At 35.5% G+C, this 21,707-nt stretch overlaps 1 protein-coding gene across 2 annotated transcripts in view; it reads left to right on the top strand.

The window, feature by feature from the left end:
- The window catches only part of ATRNL1 (attractin like 1), a 525,096-nt gene that overhangs the window by 113,200 nt on the left and 390,189 nt on the right, over nt 1-21,707 (top strand). For both annotated transcript variants that reach the window (XM_037400754.1, XM_037400753.1), the window contains exons 14-17: nt 6,466-6,598; nt 7,873-8,054; nt 18,744-18,957; nt 21,005-21,193. In XM_037400754.1, coding sequence (XP_037256651.1) covers nt 6,466-6,598; nt 7,873-8,054; nt 18,744-18,957; nt 21,005-21,193 — 718 coding nt within the window. The remainder of the gene's footprint in view (nt 1-6,465; nt 6,599-7,872; nt 8,055-18,743; nt 18,958-21,004; nt 21,194-21,707) is intronic.

Raw genomic sequence — 21,707 nt, forward strand, 5'->3', positions numbered from 1 at the left:
GACTGGCCAGCATACTAAAGATATGTTGGCAATCAGTTTGGCATTGGCTTCATGGTCATGGATATTGGTAAAGCAGTGACTGTTTTGCTGATTGGAAGGGATGTAAAATATGGAAATTTCCCTGAAATAACTCTGTTTGGACAGATGGACTGCATAAGTAGTACTAATGCATTGATGATACACATATACCTGCCTGTGCTCACCATCTGATGTTTAACAGGACACTATATTCCACTGCTGTGCAGACTGATGGATCATCAAGGTATATATCAATATCTGATGTAATTGCAAGCAGAGGCTTGCAAGGGCATGTCATTCTGGAGGTCTGGCTCATTTCAGCACTAGTGAGCTGGTTTGTTTTTCTCCCAGAAAAACTCACGTAAGTGGGGCACTTCTGCACACTATAGTTTTAGTTGACCCTATCATGTCTAATGCAAATGTTGAGGGGTGGATGCTTATTCTGTCTTGCCCAACTGGGAAAGAGTTTACTTAAAACATGTGGAGTGATTCAAGATGGTACTGAAATTTGGCTCATGAGTAGAGTGAACAACATGCTAGCAGTAGTGCCTTGTTTGTTTTCTAGCATTAAATATATCTTTTAGAGATTTTGTCTGTTAATAGTAAGCATTTTAAATGTTGCCTTGAGAAATTACACTACTGAAATTCCCTAGACTGCTTACAGTGGTATTACATAATACACTGAAATTATTCCATAATACAATGAAGTGATTTTATATAAAATAAGAAAAAAAAATTAATTTTTATCTTGGAGATTGATAAATGCTAAAATTGTAAGATGACCTACTTGACCTTTTTTCAAAAATGGGTAAATACAGATACTAGTATGCCATAGGGACAAAAGCAACTATAATACTGTCATTAATACTGCCTTATGACATGTACAGACTTGATGAAATATGTCATACTAATATCTATATAAGTTCCTCTTTCAAACTGTTTCATGGAGCCTCTTGCATCTAGGCAGGGCTGTTTTCAACTTTGAGACACAGACTATTTTTTAAGACATTGTCACAAACAAAGAAGGAAACATCATCATTGACGTACTTCTTTTTCTCCCATTCGTTGGATGTCTGCATCAAAGATGGAAATTTAGACAAGAATATTTTGATTGACTTGTAAAATCTAATAGTGTTGCATGTGTGTCCCTCTAAGCGCTAAATATTACTCTTTCTTTTTCTAAAACTGGGAGAAACAGCTTTCTGTCATGCTTATATCTGCTGTTTTACTTAACTTCCCTGTCTCACATCTTCCTTCCTTTTGCTTTTTCAAAAAAAAGTTTTATGTCTTGTCTGTGGTATATTTCTGGGCTTTGTGGAGTTGATTGTATTGACTTTTACTAGCAGTTTACTGCCCTTAAGTCTATTACATTGATCTTTCACTTTGACACTTTAATTTGTACTCTATAATATCCTAAGCATCATCCTGGTCCTCACTGATTCTGCTGCATTTTGCCTATTTCTTGATAGAGGAAAACCACTAGATGTGGGTCCACTTAATATGTTTATGAAACTGTATTTACTTTGTACACCTGCACATAAAAAGCTTTATCTTGCATCTCGTGAGAATGATACTCCCTTGCTGATTGTGTTGTTCAGAATATTACCTATATTTATATTTTGTAATGGAAATAGTCTCAGGAAAAGCTATTAATTTTACCATTTTACCTTCCAGCTTTTATTAAAAAAAAAAAAAAAGGCTTTGAGGGAGAGATGAATTTAATTTTAAATTGCTGCACCTTTAAAAGATACAATTTTTCTTGAGATTGTAGCATGGAAGAGTAAGCATACAATTGGTTTGCTCCTCAGGGAGGAGCCATCCCATGAAAGCAAAATCTTTTTGTACCTTGTGACAAATAAAATGGTAAATGACTGAAAAAAAAAATGACCGACCAGTTGCAACAAAAAGCAAAATTTCCTTTACTGAAGACGACCAGAAAGAGCCTGCATTTTAGAGTAAGAACATTTACTTTATCAATTGTGTTTTTTGTTTTTCAAAAATGGAGCAAAATATTGGTTGATACAGTGATGGAGAGCCTTAAGATATTGTGAGAGTAATAATTTTTAAAGATAAAAATACATCAAGTCCACATTATGGCCATAAAGCTGTTTTATTTTTGCAGACACATGTAGGCACATTCAAAAAAAGTGTGATTGCATCGAAGCTCTGAAAGTGCTGGAACGTCTCCTGCCTGCCAGCCGCCTTTAAGCAGTGTGCTTGGGAAAGAGGGGGGGCTGTCTTTGGACACGTACCATGCCACTATATATGTTAATGGATCAAGTGGTGATAGACTTATAGGTGAAAAATGTAAAAATATTTACGTGCACGTGTAGGTTGATAGTGGATAATATGTTGGCTTCTTTTTGATATTTATAATGTGAAAGACCTTTGAAGGGTTTTTTTTTTTTTTTCTTTCTGTCTTTTTAAAGTATTTTTTCTTTCAACCCGCTTCTTTGTCTCCTCCCTCACCCTGTTCTTTGGGAAACAACGGGAAATTCTTGCACTGGGTATCAAAACAAATTGTTTTTGATTTTTTATATCTTCAGAATAACTCTTCCCGTTTCCTCCTTTGTCTCCACCCCAAACTCCAGATCCAACCAGCAGCCCTGAAAGGCACACTTCGGAATTAACAAGAAATGGCTGCCTTCTCCCCTTCCATTGTCTTACTACTCTGCAGTAAAAATGGAAGTAGCCACTGCAGCTAGGGTAGCCATAATAACATGCTTCACCGGCTGTCTAAAATGTTGTCCTATAATCCTTCAGTTTATAGAACTGTTTACTGCCCACCCTACAAGTCTGCAAATAAAGTAACTTATTATTCCCATATTACTTAAGCAATGTATTTTGAAGGCTTGGAATGCAGCAGTAATATGATACTAAACTTGACTTGAAAAATTTTGATTGAGAGAAAATGTTTTCTCTTCAAAATCCTACAAGTACTTGGAAAAAAACTGGAACCCTCCCCACTTTCCTTATAAAATTTCAGCTTTTATTATGAATCTCCCCATTAAGGTTGTTAAAATACCTACTCTTTCACTGTAACAAAAAGCAGACGTATGGGAAGGCAGAATAAATTGGGAATACTTCATCAGTTGGGATCAAGAGCACCAGGCACATGAATGTAACACTTTTTTGGTCAGAGTATTGTCTCTGATGTGTCTTCAAGTGGAGTGCGTGTGTTTTCTTGTTTGGAGAGAGTGCAGTGGGAAAAGGCACAGCTGAAGCATTCGTGCATCCAGTCTGGATTGCATTTTTGAAAGCCTCATCGCTTTCAAAAGCCACGAGTGGGATGTGTTCCTGCCATAACCATGACCACCCACACCCTTACCTCCAGTGCGAGTCTCTGGGTTTCTTGTCTGTCCATCTCCACACATGCAACACCATAAAGCCCCAGTTGGTTTTATATATAGATATATAATATATTATATATATTATATATAAAATATATTATATATATAATATATTTTTATATATATATACACAAATACAGCCCAAACTGGTACGTGACTTAAAAGTATTTTATATGAGTAGGGCTTCATAAACTAAGTGTTGTAGAACCCATGAAGGCTATGAGAAAGTGTTTTGCTGAGGATATAGGATACCAAAGGGTATTTCAAAAAGAGCTATAGTCCTACATTGTTAGATATTTTTACACAGTGCCTTAAAGACAAGAATCATGGCCTTTTTGTAATGCTTGCACAGCTTGCACAAAGTTAACATCCTCTTTCATGATGGGGATTCCTTGGATGCTACACTAATACCAATAATAATAAATATAATCATAGCAACCTGCCTAATTTGAGGAATGCAAAGAATGGTCAAGGGGAAATGTATAAAGTAGTAAAGGGAATTATGAATAGAATCAAATTCATTTTGGAGGAAAAAAGGAAAACTTAAGACTAAGGAGTACCCAACAGTAAGATTTGGGAATAGCTTCAGAAAAATAGGAAATCTATTAGATTAATAATTTATAGTTAGACTAGGAAAACTAGATAAGATTATACTGTTAACCTGAAAAATCCAGGAGGAGGAGAGGGTGATGTTATTTAATAGCAATTTCTGAAATTCTAAGAGAAACTACTGTAATATTTTTATTCTACAGTGGATATTCAGAAAATCACTACAGCTCATAAGTCTTTCTATACACCACCATATCAAGATCAGTACTGAAAAAAACCTAAGTAAATCAGACATAAATGGGAAACTTTATACATAACATGATTTACTCATACTTTGGTGTGTAAACATTATAAATAACCTACAGCAATATAGAACTTCAGTAACAGATGGGCTGTCATATTTCTGAATTTCATTTGGTTTGGTAGCTTAAGTTATAACCTTAATATTGTGTTAATATGAATTACCTATTGGATTCACATCTACATTGAACTAATGAGATTTTCAGGCAAGCAATGTTCAAATTGGATTTAAGGGAAATAAGTGCTGGGAATAAGGGAATACAACAGAGAACATTATTATAGAATAGTCACTAGTACTTTGAATTTTATTTTAAACGTTAAATAACTAATGCACAACAAGCTTCATGATTAGAAAGTATTAGAACAAATATCTTGGTTTAGTTGAAAATTGTGATCTGTATGTAATATCACTAAAGAGTATATAATTTTCAAAAAGAATCTGAAAGCTTAAGGATTTTGAGCTATGCCATCATGAAGTGTTGAAAGTAAGTATTAGTTGAGGTATTGTAAATGAGCAGACGGTGGGTACTCGTGCTCCAAAATTCACTTTAAAGTGTCTCTCAGGCAGCTTTGTGAATATGCATCATGACAGAGTGAAACTAAACGTGGATTTGTACCAAAGGCTTTTTGTGCTTTACTGTTCCTATGCATTTATTGGCCTAGACAGGCGTTCTATTACTTTATGGCATTGTCTTTGGCTCTGCTTCATACCATGGTGTAGATGCCTTCTCCTAGAACTGCTTCTCTGGTTCTTTTTGCTTCACAGTAGCCTTTCTTACACACCAGAAAAATAGTGAGTACCTTTTATAATAAGCTCACTGCTGGGCGACTGATCCAATAAAGGCAACAAAGCCTTAAACAGCAATGCTCTTCAGCAGGAATGAAGCTGGTCCTGTGTGAGACTGAAAATTTATTTTAACAATTACATTATTTCAGGACTTCAGGGGGAAAAAAAAAATGGAGGCTGGTTGTCTTCCCTCCTGACTGCAGTAGGTTGATGCCCTGTCATCATCATCATTCCAGTACTAACAACTGTGTAACTTACTATCGTATTGCCCCTTTAGATGTGTTTTGTCATTCTCCAAAAGACTATTAGAAAGGAAAGCAACCAAAATTGTCATGTAAATCATACATTTGCTATATAAGTACAATTCTTTTTTGCTGCTATGCATGAATGAATCTGTTGTTGTTAGAGGGAGACAAGAGTTGTTAGGGTTGGACAAGATGACCTCCAGAAGGTCCCTTCCAACCTCAACCATTCTGTGGTTCTGTGAGTATAAAGCTGCCTTGAATTATGACTTATTTGTAATTATTCTCTTGAAATGAAGTTAATAGAGACAGCCTTATGGATAACCTGATGAACTGACTGAGGATTTGGGGCATTTTATTAAATAAGATATCAATACTATGTCATAATTGAAAGTATTATGCAAAGGGAAAAAAGATTTGTGTTCAGAATGCCTCACTTGGAAAGGAAGACCTATTTTCAGGAAAAAAACCCCACCCCAACAAACCCAACAAAAAACCCAAGTAAAAATTCCTTCAGTGTTTATTCCTGTTCTTGTACACTAAGATACCAAAGGAAAAATATTATTCCTGGGTTTATGTCACTGTATGACAAAATGGTTTCCTGTAGATTCTGTAAATTTTATGCTAGCTATGTTGCATACAGGTTTGCAGTTAAATCTGTAAAAAAAGTGTGACTGCAATTTTTGACAGCTCCTTGTGGTTTGTGACTATTGGTCTGTAGATCCTATTTTTTTTCCATTTAATCCAGATAAAACAAAGCAAGTTATATTCTTGCACCTTTGGTCAACGATGTGTAATTTTATATCTGCATCTTGTGCCATTTTTTATATTCCCTTTGATTATTTTTTCTTGCTTTACTCTGCATGGGATGAAATAATTTAGTGAGAGCATACACCTTAACTATCTAAGAAATAGCAATTTAGTTTAGTTATTTAAGGTCTTCCTGGGCTCTGTGCTGGGAAGAGACATCTTCAAAGTCTTGTTTGACTCCCTCAAAGTTAGCTATGTGGGACAGGTGGGGTGATTTGTGCTCTAGAGATGTGTTTTATACTCTCTGCAAGTGATAAGGGAATCTAGGCAAAAGCTTAAATTCAGCCTAGCATTTAGGTGGCTGTGGTTTTCTGGGAGAGGTTCACCTGTGTGTCTTTCAGTTTTGACTTCTGCTTTGTTGATGGTTTGGTACAAGTTTAAGCTGCCTTTTTGTCTGTTTTATTTTTAGTCAGTTAAAAACTACACCAAATGTCATGTGAGGAATGAACAAATCTGCAATAAACTGACCAGCTGCAAAAGCTGCTCGCTACACCTGAACTGCCAGTGGGACCAGCGACAGCAGGAGTGCCAGGCGCTACCTGGTAAGGGCTGTGGGGTGGCAATGCTGCTTTTTAGACCTGAATTCAAAACAGAGTAAATCTCTTCCATTCTTGCCGAAAAATATGCGTTCAATGAGTAGACCTGGATTTGTCATACTGCTGCTAACTCTCCCTGCTATGCTGTGCCTGTACAGGGGAACACAGATGTAGCTACATCACTGGTTGGTATCTTCATGCTACTGTTAATTTTGTTAGGAGACGTAATATTAATGAAGGCATAATGGTGTCTACCTCTGCACAAGCCAGTGATGAGGTCCAGCCTGTGGGGATCACCGACGACAGAGCGGCATTGCTATACTGAGTCCTTACGTGTACATATTCACCGACAGTTACTTTTGCTCACTGGGGTTTTATCTTATACTTCAGTTATACTTCAATTTTCCTGTGCAGATAGGTCCTAACATAATTTTGGTAATACTGTGAAAGCAGTGAATATTAAAAGGCTAATATAAAATATTCTGAGAAGGTGATGGTTAATGTTCTGAAATAATATTTATTCTGTAATTAATATTCATAACTAAGCATATGCAGTTAGATATCGGAACCTTTTCCATTTGATCTTTATGTCTGGATGAAGTTAACACAGGTTTTTTTCACAGAGATCATTCATTAAATAACTTTAATCAATTTATTCTTTGCACATTTGTGCAATCTTTTTAAAGATGAACTATAACAGTCGCTTTGAATTACTGACTCATTTTTTAATAGATATCTGAATCTGGGTAAAGCAGAAAAATGTTGAAGAGGAAATATTTTTCTAAGATGTTACCTGAATTTCCTATTATTCTGATTGCATTTGTATTTAGGCAAATATAAATGCAAAGGTAGGACTAGAAAGGCAAGATAGGGTAAAGTTGTGATCTCTGAATTCTAGGACAGTTGTTTTCAGATTTTGAAATTTCCATGACATTCAGCTAAATTGATTGGTTAAAGTGCTATTAATTACGTACATACTTTAATCTTTAATATTTAGTTGTGCTCAAATCTGAATACAGTGTATCGTAACAATATTGTTACACTGAAACCTAACATGTATCTTAAAGATATTTCACAATTTGTTAAAAGTTTCTTTTCATAAAAATACAGTATTTGATATGATACTACTGGGTATTTTAGAATTTATGTGACGTGAAAAGGGAAATTGAGTGTGGGATATATTTTGAATTATGATCTCAGGAAGATAAAATTCAGACTCCCTTAGGTTTTTTTAAAAGTTTTTTTTCAAGTCTGCTTTTATCATGTGCTTTTTACACCAGCTCATCTGTGTGGGGAAGGATGGAGTCATATTGGAGATGCCTGCCTTCGCATAAATTCGAGTCGTGAAAGCTATGACAATGCCAAACTGTATTGCTACAATTTAAGTGGGAATCTTGCCTCGTTAACAACCTCAAAAGAAGTGGAATTTGTTCTGGATGAGATACAGAAGTATACACTTCAGGTAAATTGAGTAACTGATGCTTATGTGAATTAGATTTGCTTCGGGAAATCTATTTTAAGGATTTGTCCAAAGAAAGGGAAGTTTATACCTTCAAAGAAATGTAGCGTGGTGCTAAAGGCTGATACACGGTTTATAGGATATTAAGAAAATCTCATTTTTAAAGCTAATGACACAGCAGTTCCCAAGTGTTTCTCCCCAACAGATCTAACTGTTAAAGGTTATTTTTTGCTTTCAAGATGTGGCTCAAGAGAACGGCTGGAACACTGATCCGGGAGATCCCAGCCCTTTTAAATACACTTTGACAGCATCAATCAAAACAAGACAAAATATTTTTTGTTGTAATAAAGAAAAAAAATCCCAAATTTCATATCAGTATCTATAAAAGTGCTCTCAGGATTGGTTTTTGGTGGTGAATAGCCAGGCTTCAAGCAGTTGAGGACAGTGAACTACTGAGGATGTATACTTTTCTTCAGAAAACCCTTGCTCCTTATATAAATGGTATGTGAAAGTCACAGAGAAGCTGTACAGGTATGTGAAGTGTGTGGAAACTCCCTGCAAAGCAGTGCCGGGATGAACCAGGAGCTAATTAGCTTTCTGTGATCATGGTGGGGGAAGGAGAGAGCTGAAAACTCTCACATGCCTCTGGCAAATACAGGAAGCTGCCATCGGAGTATTCCTCAGGAAAGTGATCCATATTAATTTAACTGTGGGAAAAAAGAACAGAAATTGAAGATTAATTAATTACCTGTCCATGTGTGGTCAGGTTCAGGTTTTTTGCAGTTAAATATTTTAATACTTATTGCTCTGTTTAACCTGTTGGAAAGCTTACCTGCATCAATGGAACATGTATGTGCAACAGAGTATGTTCACATGGAACGTCTTAGCAGAAGATTCTGTTACAAGCAAATTGGTTCATCTTGGCAAAGGACATGTTTAAAAGTGTGCATTTTGCTTTGTAGAACACGCATCAATTTTTTGTATAAAACCCCTAATTTTTCAGTGGCTTAGGATTTTACAGTTCAGGAAAATGAAAGGTAAGTATGAACTATAATTAAAGCTTATATCAAGCTAGTATGTGATTTGCAAAGTTGTGTTGTAGATGAAATGAGATGTATACAAAGGAAACGGCAGTTAAGGATTGCCTTTCTGTTATGCTAAACCTGAATGCAAGAGTGTAGGGACAGATACTGTGAATCTAAATATTCTATGTTTTCAGCATTCCCTTTCAAAAAAGAGATGCAAACATAGGTTATGTACTTAAGTTTTTTCAGTTTTTTGCCAATAAATGCTGGACAGAGCAAAATTTTTTTACTAGAAAGACATCTATTTTATTTGCCAATAAAGGAGAGAGAAAAGTAATTCTTTTATGTCAGAAGATCTCCCTTGATATTGTACTTATTGCAGTCTTGAAACACATTCTGTCTGTCCACTCTGATATAAGGTAACATTGAAAATGTAATTGAAACCAAAATAACAAAATCACAAATGGCAGTGATTAGGTATTTATTTTGCCACCTTCTTTCTACCCCACCCCCACCCCTTATTCCTGTTAAAATACTGCACAGGGGGCCTTCAAATCTCATAGTGTGTGATAGATTATTGATATGACAGATATTACCTGACTTGCTTGAGGTGTAGATGAAAAATAGGGGTTTTTTTAGTTTTTGGAAGCAAGATTTTTCCTACGGAGCTTAGAACTTCTACAAGGTGACATCCTGCTGAGCCTATCTTTATTTAAATGAAATATGTCCTGAGCCAATGTAGTGATGTAAATTTGAGATACCTCACATACAGTTTATGCAATTGTAGACAAATGTATGCACTTTAAAAGTATATCATGGGTTAAACAATCATTTAGTTATCGGAATCTGTAATGAAATGCTACCATGACTTATCCTGGTGTTTTCAGTGGCATTTAGAAAAAAATAAATTATTTTATTCATTTGTATCTGTCTGTCCAGTTACATTTGTTCTGTGTGAGACAGCCTAAGCGTCTTATCAGGTGTGACAGAGGCTCTCTGAAACTTTTTGATTTTCTTCTGTCTGCCTTTTCCTCTCAAACTGCAATCATAACGATTTAAGGAGTGAGATTTCATTTCAGATGGCTCATTTTTGTAACAGGTGGTGGTATGGAGTTCGCAAATGTAGTCAGAGCAGCTGTAAAGTGAATGCTATGCCTTTAGTCTGCGTTATCTATGGTGGAGTTTGACCTGTGTGGTTAATTTCCAAGGCTTTAAAATCTTTCACCTGTGTGAAACAAAAGCTGTGGGGATTACTGAATGTTGTCAGAGCTACATTTGGAAATAAGAATATGGACCTGTTTTTATCTGCTTTATTTGATATTTTTATACTGAGAAAAGAAAAACAAATTTGGTAACTGTTGTGTATTTTATGAACTTAAAATAGTGTCAGTAAATACTACAGCCTGGAAGAACTTAAGAATTCTTTATTGTTCATAGGAAAACATGGGACTTTGTAGGTTATTTTCTAATACACAAAGTCTTTGTTCTGGGACAAATTTAGGACGAATTCCCCATCATGTTTAGAATCCTACAAAACACTGTTTCGGAAAGATTGAGAGGGAGGAGCATGCCATTGTCTCCACACCTTGCCCAGACCTTATTGTATATAAATAATTTCTCTTAATTCCAATACTAAATTGGAAATCAATACAGTGCCTCCTTTTAAAGGGTAAGGAGAAGGTTCATTTGGTGCTAAAGAAAGAGACGTAACAAAGGCCTTTGCAGTATGAAGTCAGAACACAGTTGAATTTGCAGGCGTATTCTAAAACTATCACCAGTAATTTAGACTAATTTGTATTTTGCATTGAAAATAAATTAAATTCTTTAAGAGAATGCCAAAGTAAACACAGTGAATAGACTGTGGATTCCTGTACTAAAGCAAAATGACACAGTGTTTTTTCTTATGTGCTGTTTTAGTGACCTAGTAAGCAAAAAATTCTGAAAGGGGAATATTTGAGTTTTTCAGCAAAGTAGATTAAACAGCAATATGAGGTTAACTCATTGTTCTTGCTAATATTCAAATGTATACTCATTTAAAAGAGCAATTAGTTCTCTTGGGAGTTTGCTCCCAACTGTGGGGTTTAACTAAAAATTGTAATTTTCTTGTTAGCATGCAATAAATTCTGAGAAGATTTAGTTTTGGTGTAGTAAGCATAAACAAAGATGAGAACAGCTTTAAAAAATGCCTTGCATTATATAACTGTTTGCAACTTTTTCTTTAACTCTTTAACTCTTTAACTTTAACTGTTCTTGGGGCTAAGCTTCCTTTATAAATTACACTTGAGTGTAGCTTGCAGTTAATTAGCGAGCTTTGCATGGCAATATTATTCCTTGGTAGCTCAAGGTATTCTCAGAGGGCTCTGTGGTTTTTTTTTTGTTTTTATCATATGTGAGGCTGTAGTGGAGCTGACATTTACTTTTTTTCTGAATTAGTCTCTTTACTACAGTTTTTAGCAGTCCCACTTTACTATTGTGATTTTAGAAGTCTTTTATTTTAGTTATTTTAGCACTTTTTCTCCATATTGGAGTTTTTACATTCACTGTCCGTTAGTTCCCCTCTATTTTAACTGTCTTCCTGCTTTTAGGAAGTGGGGAGCTCAACTCACTTTGGATGCCTGAGAAGAGCACCCAATTTCCAAAATAATTGTCCCCCGTAAAGAAGAAAACTCCAGAGTATCTAAACCAAAGGTCCCACTGGAATACTAGCTATAATTCTCATAGATGGAAACTGGGGATTTTGTAGTCTTTTCATTTTGCCAGATATTACATGTTATTTTAACCAATGCCACAACAGCAAAATTTGAAAAGAGTAGGAGACATAAGTGTTTTTATGACTTAATGTATGACTCCTAGTACTAGTTACATATAGATTTCATCATTTGTGTCTAATAAGATACTGAGACACTTAAAAAGCGTGAAGCTTGCTTCCACTGCTTATAATGTGTCATTCACTGGGTAAATAGCTACAAAATATGAAATGTGCAGGTATCTAGCATAGTTACAATCAATGCATAGTTAAAGAATAGAAACCAAGCAATGAGGTAGTAAATAGAATGGGATGGTTTCTCATCATATAGCTTTTATCTTCAGTAAGCAGTTTTTTTGTTCGTAATGATGCAGAAAAAAGGCAAACTAACCACAAGCCCTTCTCAAAACTGAATACTGTGGAAATTCAAGCACTAAGGGGATACTGTATTTTCAAAGTTTAATTGTATGTTTCTTCCTAGGACAACTATTTTCCTAGAAATCAAGAAGTTCAAACAATTCTTGAAAATTTTGAAGTTTGGTAATATATTATTATGAACATCAGAAACTGAGTCAGAAATGTATTGCACACTTCCAGGACAATTTAAGATCCAAAATGAAAGAAGCTGAAGTAAAGGCAGGGGTAAATTTCTGAAAGAGATAGATAGTTCCTTAGCAACTTGCATAATTAAGAAACAGGACAATTTTGAGGCTCAGTAGTAATTGGCTATTCGGTAAAGGTGGACTTGCTCACTTCACTCATCTGCAAATTATTCAGCCCTCATTAAATTAGTGCTGAGGCAGCAGTAATGCCTAAAAATTATCGTGAGTATAAATGATCACATTTGCTGTAGATCTCAAGGCAACTTAGTCTGACTTAAATTTTCTGAGTAAACACTGGATTTAGAATGAAGTATCAGCTCTCTCATTACGGTTACACAATTTTCCTTTCGAACGTAGTTCCATGATTACTACTTAAAAGAAAATTAAAATTAAGTGGTTTAGAATAAGGGAAGAGCACATTTTTGAAGTTATTAGTGATCAGGGTTTAGTAAATTTCCCATAATGGCTAAAAACTTTCCTTATGTTCAATTAAATAGGATGGTAAATGAATACAGAATGATGTTCTATTGGTATACACTGTATGACTGCAATTTGGCTCTGCTGTCAGATGAAAATAAAGCCCTGTCCAGCAATTTGTCTCATTTTAATAATTCCTAGATCTCTTTAACTTAAAAATAAAGGTTGATTTCTCACTTAAAAGGATTTTTGGTGATACTTTATCAGTGTTTTAGAAGATTGTTTGAACCGTGACTAGCTGCATTTCAAGCCAAGTATATGGCTTCTAAGATGGGCTGTGGGTTCTGAAAACTGGCCTAGAATGAAATAAAGAGGAGAAATATATTCTAGAGAATGGTTCTAGTTTTTAAGTGGTGCAGTGGGATAAAACTATGGAATAGTTTTCAACATACGTTTGATTGCATTCTCCAGTTTTTGTTGTATTACTTTGTTTCACTGTAACATTTGACTGATGATTTCTGGATACTTTCCTCTTTTGATGGTTTTTTTTTTGGTCTTTTTTTCTTCAACCCCCTCCTATAACTTACCTAGAATGCTGTTGAGTAAGACTGGTAGTAAGTAAGATAACAGATGAGTCGCTGTTTCCATCCTACCCTTTCTCTTCCTATATGAAGGAAAAATTATTAAGGCAAAATTTTATGAACTTTGCCATTTCTCATAGTAATCTATAATATGATTGAAGTAAGTTCTAAATCCTATAAAGAATAATTATCTGTATTATTTACTGAAAAACCTATAATTTGTTTTGGTGACTTTTTGTGGCTCTGCAATAATGTGGATGAAATGTAATATTTAGCTCTTAACAATTCTAAATGGGAACAAAAATGTTCAACGTTGGTGTCCAAAGTAATTATAAATCATTAGTTAAAAAGATAATGATATTTAAAAGTTTAAAAGAGGTATAAATAGAAGATCATTCCCTAGATACTGTTGAGAATCTTGGTTAAGAGAATCAAAGTTAAGATTATGATTCAAAGCAAATGATTAGTCTCATGTCTATGCAAAAGAGAAGGTTATCCATTATTATTAATAGCAGCAGGAGCAGGTAGCAAGTATCAGGGAACCAAAGATATCAATTGATAAGTAATGTATAAAAATATGAAGTGCTATTACTTTAATCACTAAATTTTCCCAAAGTTTAAGTTATTTTCTTTTGCTTGGTTAAAAAAAAAATACTTTAGTAAAAAAACCCCATGATGATTAACTTCTGCTAGATAGAAAATAATTTCAATTGCAATAATTTTAGGTTTTATAATGTCAACAATGAAATAGGAGATACTGCCTGTCATATTTCTGTATTCATGGAAGAGTGGTAGAACTGCATATTAATAGAACATGGATAATGCATTTTCCTCGTAGCCTTTTTGTGTGCACCGTGTCACTGAAAATTAACTGTCTTTGTATGTTTGAGCATCTGTGTAAGCAGCATCTGAAGGGACATATCTTTTACACCACCTCTCTGTGAGGCTGAAATCTGTATGAATAGTGGCTGCTTCCACCCTGTGTGCCCGCTAGTGCTTTCTTAATCAAGAAACTACAGGGTGGAATGATGACAATTTTACCAGGTTTCTAGATACTAGCACCTGTAAAATTGAGCTGTACCATTTGTTTGGCTTCTAAGTGAGGGAAGGTAGATATAGTCCCAAATTGGACTAGATTATCCATTCTTTTCTTGAAAGATAGAGCATTGCAGAGCATACTTTCCATTAAGGAATTATCCTACCTTCTGTAGATGTAGCAAACGCTCCCTTCCTTTTCTGTTTTGGAGCAGGCAAAGTGGAGGTAGCTCTGATAAAATCTTTAGCTTCTAGAAAAAGATATCAGTCTTGCAGAAATCAAACGGATTCTGCTAGAAGGCAAGAGCTGGAATGAGTCCTGCTGAGCTTAGACAATGAAGATCTCCACATGACCTTGTTGCGTCCTTACTGGTGCAACACAGGATGATCACGCATTTTGTGTTAAAGGAAACTTCTCATAATGGTAGGAACTACATGGTTTTGGAGTTGACTTTCACTTCTGTCCTCAGTGGACTGACAACCCCAGCAAGCGTGGACTACTTTAAAGCACTCAGAAAAATTATGACATACATTAGATACTATAATATTAAGCTTGCAGAACTGAGATAGGCGCAGTCAAAGTGCTTAGAAAAAGTTTCAGTACGTTTCCACTCACCTGTCATCTGGCTCCTTAGTAATAAACTAAGCAGCACGACAGCCCTGCTGGGGCAACAGAAAGGTGTCTTGAATAATAATGATTTCTTGAACTAGGTCATATCATTGTTTACTGAGAAGTTCTGGTGTGTGTACATGTTCACATGTGTGTTGGAGCTTTTCTTCCATCCTCAAATAGAAAAGGAGCTGATTCTGATAGAGTTGCAGGTTCCTTTTCAACTCATAATCTGAACAATTTACTAAGTGTGAAATACAGCAAAGACAGGGTAGATTTCTTGGTTGTGGTTTTTGGATAACTTGAAAGCAAACATTCATAAGAAAGAAAGAATATCTCTTCAGAACTCCCTGAGGAGTAACTTTCTTCCCACTTACATGCTGATCAAAGTTCATCTGACCTTCCAATAAAGAAGTCTGTATTCTTGAGAAGAAAAAAATTAAACATATTTGGGGCTGATTTCATGTCAGCAAGTGTGTGTTTTCTGAAGTGAAAAGTTTATTTGTACTGTTTTTCACCCCACTGGTTTGATAACAATGTTTTTCAAGAGGTCTGGAAACTAGAATCTTGCTTCAGTGAGTTCTGGGTGCAGAGAGCAGGCGATCTGGTTTCCTTCCTGTCTGATCCTGTTCAGAAGCATCTTTGACAAGATATTCAAAGTAGTCACTTTCCTACATTCATTTTGCATTAAATGAAACACCCATAGAGTTCGAGTGAATTTAAGCCTGAAGAAGAAACTGGATTGACACTCTCATTTGGCACCTTTGAAGTCCCTCAGCTGCTTCAAGTACTTCTGAGTCTCCCAACTATTATGACAGATTCTTTCATCAGTTTGAAAGATAAGGACTAGATTTATGCTTTTTTTTGTGAAGAAATTGGTTTGATAGTCACAGCATACTGGTGGCTGCAGGTGTCACAGGTGGAACTTCCGGAATTCTCTATTCACTATCGGTTTTTCCCTTTTGGCTTTCATGCAGTGTAGCAGCAGTCATTTTTCCTGATAATCTTCGGTGATATCAACACGCCGTCTCTGCTGTCACCAGCAGTCTTCGACTGTACTCCACCGTGTCACGGAATTCATGCCACACAATTGACTATGTACTTCAAGCATGTCCTTGGAGCATTTTGGTGGCCTACTTCTCAGCTCTTTATCATATTTTAATCAGACATTAGAAAAAATATTTTGGATAATCCATTTTTTGACATCCTAACAACATGCTCAGAGCAGCATAAGTGAGCCTGCAAGGCGGTATTTTCAGTGTGTGTTATTTGCTCACACACTAATCGATGTTCAGGTCTGTATTTTGACGTGTTACATTAGCAAAGAGCCAAAGATGGTACATATGGAATTTGAGATATCTGACACGACGAGCACAAGTTGTCCAGATATTACAGCTATTAAGAATGATGATGACTATGATATGTGTTGTTTTTACTAGAAGCCTTTCATTTCAGGGGTGCTGCTATTATATCCTAAGGCTGCTCTGGCTTCCATGATCCTCCCTGGGACCCTGTCATCATTAAAGGAGTTCTGAGACACTCACGTACTCAAATAGAAGAATTTCTCTCCAAACGTCGTTGCTGCACTGTCAGTTTCCATTATTGGCCTGACATGCTTTTCATCATAGCTGGGATAGGATCTCTTTTCTTTACACTGATGCTGAGGCAGTCTGATTTACACTGATTATTTGGCAGTCCAATCAAAATAGTCAGTAATATGTCAAAGGTTCTTATGGCTAGAATACCTCAACCTGTAAGTAGGCGTTTAGGTTGGTTTAGGTCCTTGTTTGTCAGCAATTTATCCCACCTAAGCTTCTGACACTTTTTAAATGTCTGGTGTGCACACTTAGCGTTCTACAGAGATGTCTAGAGACATGCATAAATATCTGTGGTTTTCTGATGCATGTTGAACACATGCAGCAATCTAGCCAACTAAATAACAAATAAGATAACAGCTGTATTATCTACCACTTTCCAGATGCCAAAGTTCCACTTTTACTGCTTGCCCCATGGACTTTCTAGTATCCAGAACATGAGAGCTCTCCCAGACACCTGGAAAGTTGGTCACCTGGGGTAGCAATGAAGTTATGGAGTAAACACAGAAGTAAGAAGCAAGAGTGGGCAGTGGCATTTTTGCTGGATATTCTCGTTACTGTTCAAGAGTCTCTCAGAGTGCATTACAGCTTATGGAATGGAACATTTTTTCTTCATTTTCTGGTTTATTTAAGCTTGTTCTTGCATCTGTAAGTCTGTTAGTTGCTGTAGCAATTTTTGTTTGATCATGCTCCTAACTGAGAGGACATAAGAGAACATAGGGAGTACATTTTAGGGAGGTCAAGAATACTGATTATCTACCTACTGATTTTAAAAAAAAATACACAAAATTTATGATCCTTCATATTTCAGTTTGGTCTAACAAAGCAAGGGAAAAAGAGGAATGACCTGATCAGGTATAGATTTAAGAGCTGTGAAAGATTTTTCAGACATGGATTAAACCTGAGTGGCCAAAGAGGGATGTGAGATCAAAGATGAAAGATCTCTCTGAGAGATGATGGCAGTGACTCTTGGTTTACTTGTGAAATAGCACATAGATCCTGAACTGTGGCAGCTTCTTTACCTTGGCCTGTAAATTAAATTAGTTGAAAACCTAATTCACAATCGGATCAACATCTCTGCTTTGGAGATGGCAACATCGGTCCTTTGTCTGGTGCAGACAGTTGTCATGTTTTGCGTTCTGGTATTCACCTACCACCACATACCTGTTGTAGTCTGTAGTCTCTCTGTTTCTCTGTTCCTTATGTTCAAACTGGGGTTAATGAAAACTGCCATCACAGAGATCATGTAAGGAAAAGTGTTTGGTTTGGGTATCTTGAGATTTTTGCATTGATGGGAGCAAGAAACGTAGGTAGATTTATCCTGGAACAAGCAAAGACCTTTATTCCTCAAAATATGCTTTTTCTGTTGCTAATTTCATAAAGACAAAATGACAAAAATTAGTAGAAGTTGTGATGCAATTTTACTGATACGTCCTAAATATCTTTTAAGAATTCGTGCTTTTAATGTTTTCTGGATTATTTTCAGAGCTTATAAAAGTGTATTCAATGTGTGTTTAATCGCATTGAAGTTGCAGATGTGCCACTTTCAACTTTGTTTCTGAATTGTCTAAAGATGTTGATTAGTATCAGCAACACAGGTTTCAAAGGATGGAATATTTATCCTGTTTTTATTGTTTATCCTGAATATTGATTTCTATGAATTGCTGTTAACTTATGTGTATTTTGTTATCCACATTGGTGTAACAATTAGTGATCATTATAGTAGCCACTGGGGAAAAAAAAAAAACCAACAATTTCATTACAACCATTTGGCCTGGTTTCTGACTCTATCGAATAATAGTAATCAGAATTGACTTTGATTAGAACAAACACAGATTTTTAGTAGAACAGAAGCATATAGTGGGTGGGTTTTTTGTGGGGGTTTGTTTTGGAGGGGAGGTTCAGCAAGATAGAACAATTAAGATAAAAACTGTATGGACAGTGATGATAAAGTGACAAAAGAACATGGTGAATTCTCTCAAAATGTGAAGTTGCTGCTGAGCTATTCTTTGAAATGTTCCAAAAACAAAGAAAAAATATTTCAACTAATTATCTCTCATTTGTTTCCTTCTGATTCATAGAAAATTTCACCTTGGGTAGGTTTACGCAAGATCAACATCTCCTACTGGGGATGGGATGACATGTCTCCTTTTACAAACACAACTCTGCAGTGGCTGCCTGGAGAGCCAAACGACTCTGGCTTCTGTGCGTATCTAGAAAGAGCAGAGGTGGCAGGTCTAAAAGCAAATCCATGCACTGCAATGGCAGATGGTCTTGTGTGTGAAAAACCTGTTGGTAAGCAATCTTTTATGCTCAGTTACTGTTACTCTCATGATTAGAAAGCTGTTTAGGTTTTCATTTGGCTAAGAGAGATTTTTTGGACAATTTGGATGAAATAAAAAATCCCCAGCTTTTGTATTTCTTGAAAAATATGGAGCTTCAATCTAAAAAACAGTATTTCTTAATCATCAAATATTTGCTTGTGAATGACTTTACATGTTTTAATTTGCATTACACCAGAAGTCTTGTAAGTTTCTTCTAAATCAGTGGTAGTGACAACAATGATTGTAGTGTGAGTGTGTTCAGCAAGGCTGATGTGTTCTTTCTGAGTCTCCGTGAACGTCAATGAACGTCTTAATGGTCTAAAAGACTGACAAAGCCCAAAATTTTTTTGGTTTGTGTATAAAGATTACTGGGGCAAATGGTGACATAACAGTTCAAATTAACATTTTCATGCTCCAATTGTCCTGTTTCCCTTCACAGCTGTGAGGTTGAGTACATGAAGTTCTTTAAATTTCCCCTTCAGATTTATTTTGTGCATTGCCTGTGAAAAACTGGAAAATAGCTGCATTGTTTGTGTATTGAGAACACTGCTTATCTATCTGATGGTTTTGCTGTGAAATTGTCAGAGGAGTTAACTTGCATAACCAAAGCGTGATCTTACCAATCCTTTATTCTCTTATAAGGAATTCCAAATAATGATGTAAACGCAAGATATACATTGTAAAGTTGTTGCTACTGCCATCTGTATTTTCCAAAAATTTCATCTTTCGCTGTGTTCTTAATTTTGTGTTAACTGTTAATTGTTTACCAGGTCTTTCTCAGAACAGTGGAAGATATAGTCACAATGGAAGAGACATCCCAAAACATAAAGGATACACTAGGTGTAACACAAACATTATTAAGATGCAGTATTGTACAATTAGATCAACATTATATGCATCTGCTACTAGTGTCTTCTTTTAGATTTTTTTTTTTAATCCTGTCATGCTTCAAAGACTGTAGAAGTCAAAGTACTTCAGCTGTATGAGAATACTTTTATAGTACAGCTGTTGTTTTTTTTTTTTTTTTAGTTTTTATTTTGTATTTTTTATTAATTGCAAACCGCATTTTAAATATGTGCATAGTAGGTCAAATCCAGAAACACCCCTTGGTTAAGTGATTTTGTGTACTATATTAGCAGTTGAAGAATGGCTTGAGAACTTGGCTGGTATTGAATATGAATCAATAATATATGAAAAAAGGCAGTATGTAGGAGGGCATAATCCCAGTATTTCACAAGGTGCTTCTGTATGGAAAATGTAGTGCTGTTTTGTGTTCTTACCTAAGAATTGCTATACTCTTGGTTTTGTACACTTTGCAGTTTTATTTGAAATCAAAGCAAAAATCACAAGTTGGGTTATACAAGTTCTTTTTGTGTGTTATGACTTTTTAAGATAATACACCATTAAACTAGTCAGAATGTGGTCTTTAGTAGAGAAGAACAAGCAAAAAACCCAAATCCCCAAACCCCCAACCAAACAAAGAAGAAAACCCAATCCAAATCTGTTTTGCATTGAATAATGTTCCTTTAGTTACTTTCTCTTTGGTTTCTAGTGACTTTCATATATTTTAGGCAAAATTATAGGGGATAACTAAGCCATAAGTAGAATATTTGTTGCTTATACACTGTTGAATTAATGAGAACATTAGACCTTGAACTCTATTGTACTTGTTATAGAAGTTTGAGACTTACGTGGTGTATGTACAGGTAACCAAGCTGACATTACTAGCCAATGAATGTTAAAATTCTTACTTCAGTATATAGATAAAATTGCTGTGAAAAGTTTTACATGTACTTTCAGAGATACAGTATGACTCAGGCTGAGTACTACTTACAATAGTATTTTATAAAAATTATTATGTATGTACCGCAACATAAGTTTGGATGAAATTATTTCTAGATAATTAAGGAAGCAACCACTTTCCATGTAACAAGGAATTTTCTAATGGAACATATGATTAAAGAACAAGGGGATTGAAGTTGTGTTAAAAATGATAAATGTTTGTGGTTCTTTTCCAGTCAGTCCCAACCAGAATGCCAGACCTTGCAAAAAGCCATGCTCCCTGCGAACAACATGTTCTAACTGCACGAGTAATGGTATGGAATGTATGTGGTGTAGCAGTACAAAACGATGTGTTGACTCCAACGCCTATATAATCTCCTTCCCCTATGGACAGTGTCTAGAATGGCAAACTGCCACATGCTCCCGTGAGTATCTTAATGAATGTTCATCCTGTTGTAATTTTTTCCACTCAAAAGAGCATCATATGAGTAGAATTCAGCGCATTCACTGAAGATAAAAACAATTGCACATGAATGACTTTATATAGCTGCTAATGTAAGCAGTCGATACTGTGTGTGTATTTTCTAGATACAGATGAAATACTGACAATTCTTTTATGTTGAAACATATTTAGTCTTTTGAAGCAGTAAAAAAAGTGTTTATTGCTTTCAGGTAAAGGCACCTTGACTCATGGTATTTTACAACCAGTGTTAGTACGTCAAACAATGGCTGTGAGTTGGAACAGAATACTATAACTATTTTATTAGATAAATAATATGTAGAACTCAGACTTATAGAACATCAAGTTATTAAAAAAATATGAGCTGAATTCAGAGTTTTTAAGGTTCTGATTTATTTTGTCAAAGTGGTCCCTTTTTCTAGCATGCAAAGATAAAACCAATGGTATAACAACGATAGTAAGTTGAGAATATTGTAATG

The sequence above is a fragment of the Falco rusticolus genome, chromosome 9 (genome assembly GCF_015220075.1).
Source record: "Falco rusticolus isolate bFalRus1 chromosome 9, bFalRus1.pri, whole genome shotgun sequence".
Taxonomy (NCBI): Eukaryota; Metazoa; Chordata; class Aves; order Falconiformes; family Falconidae; genus Falco; species Falco rusticolus.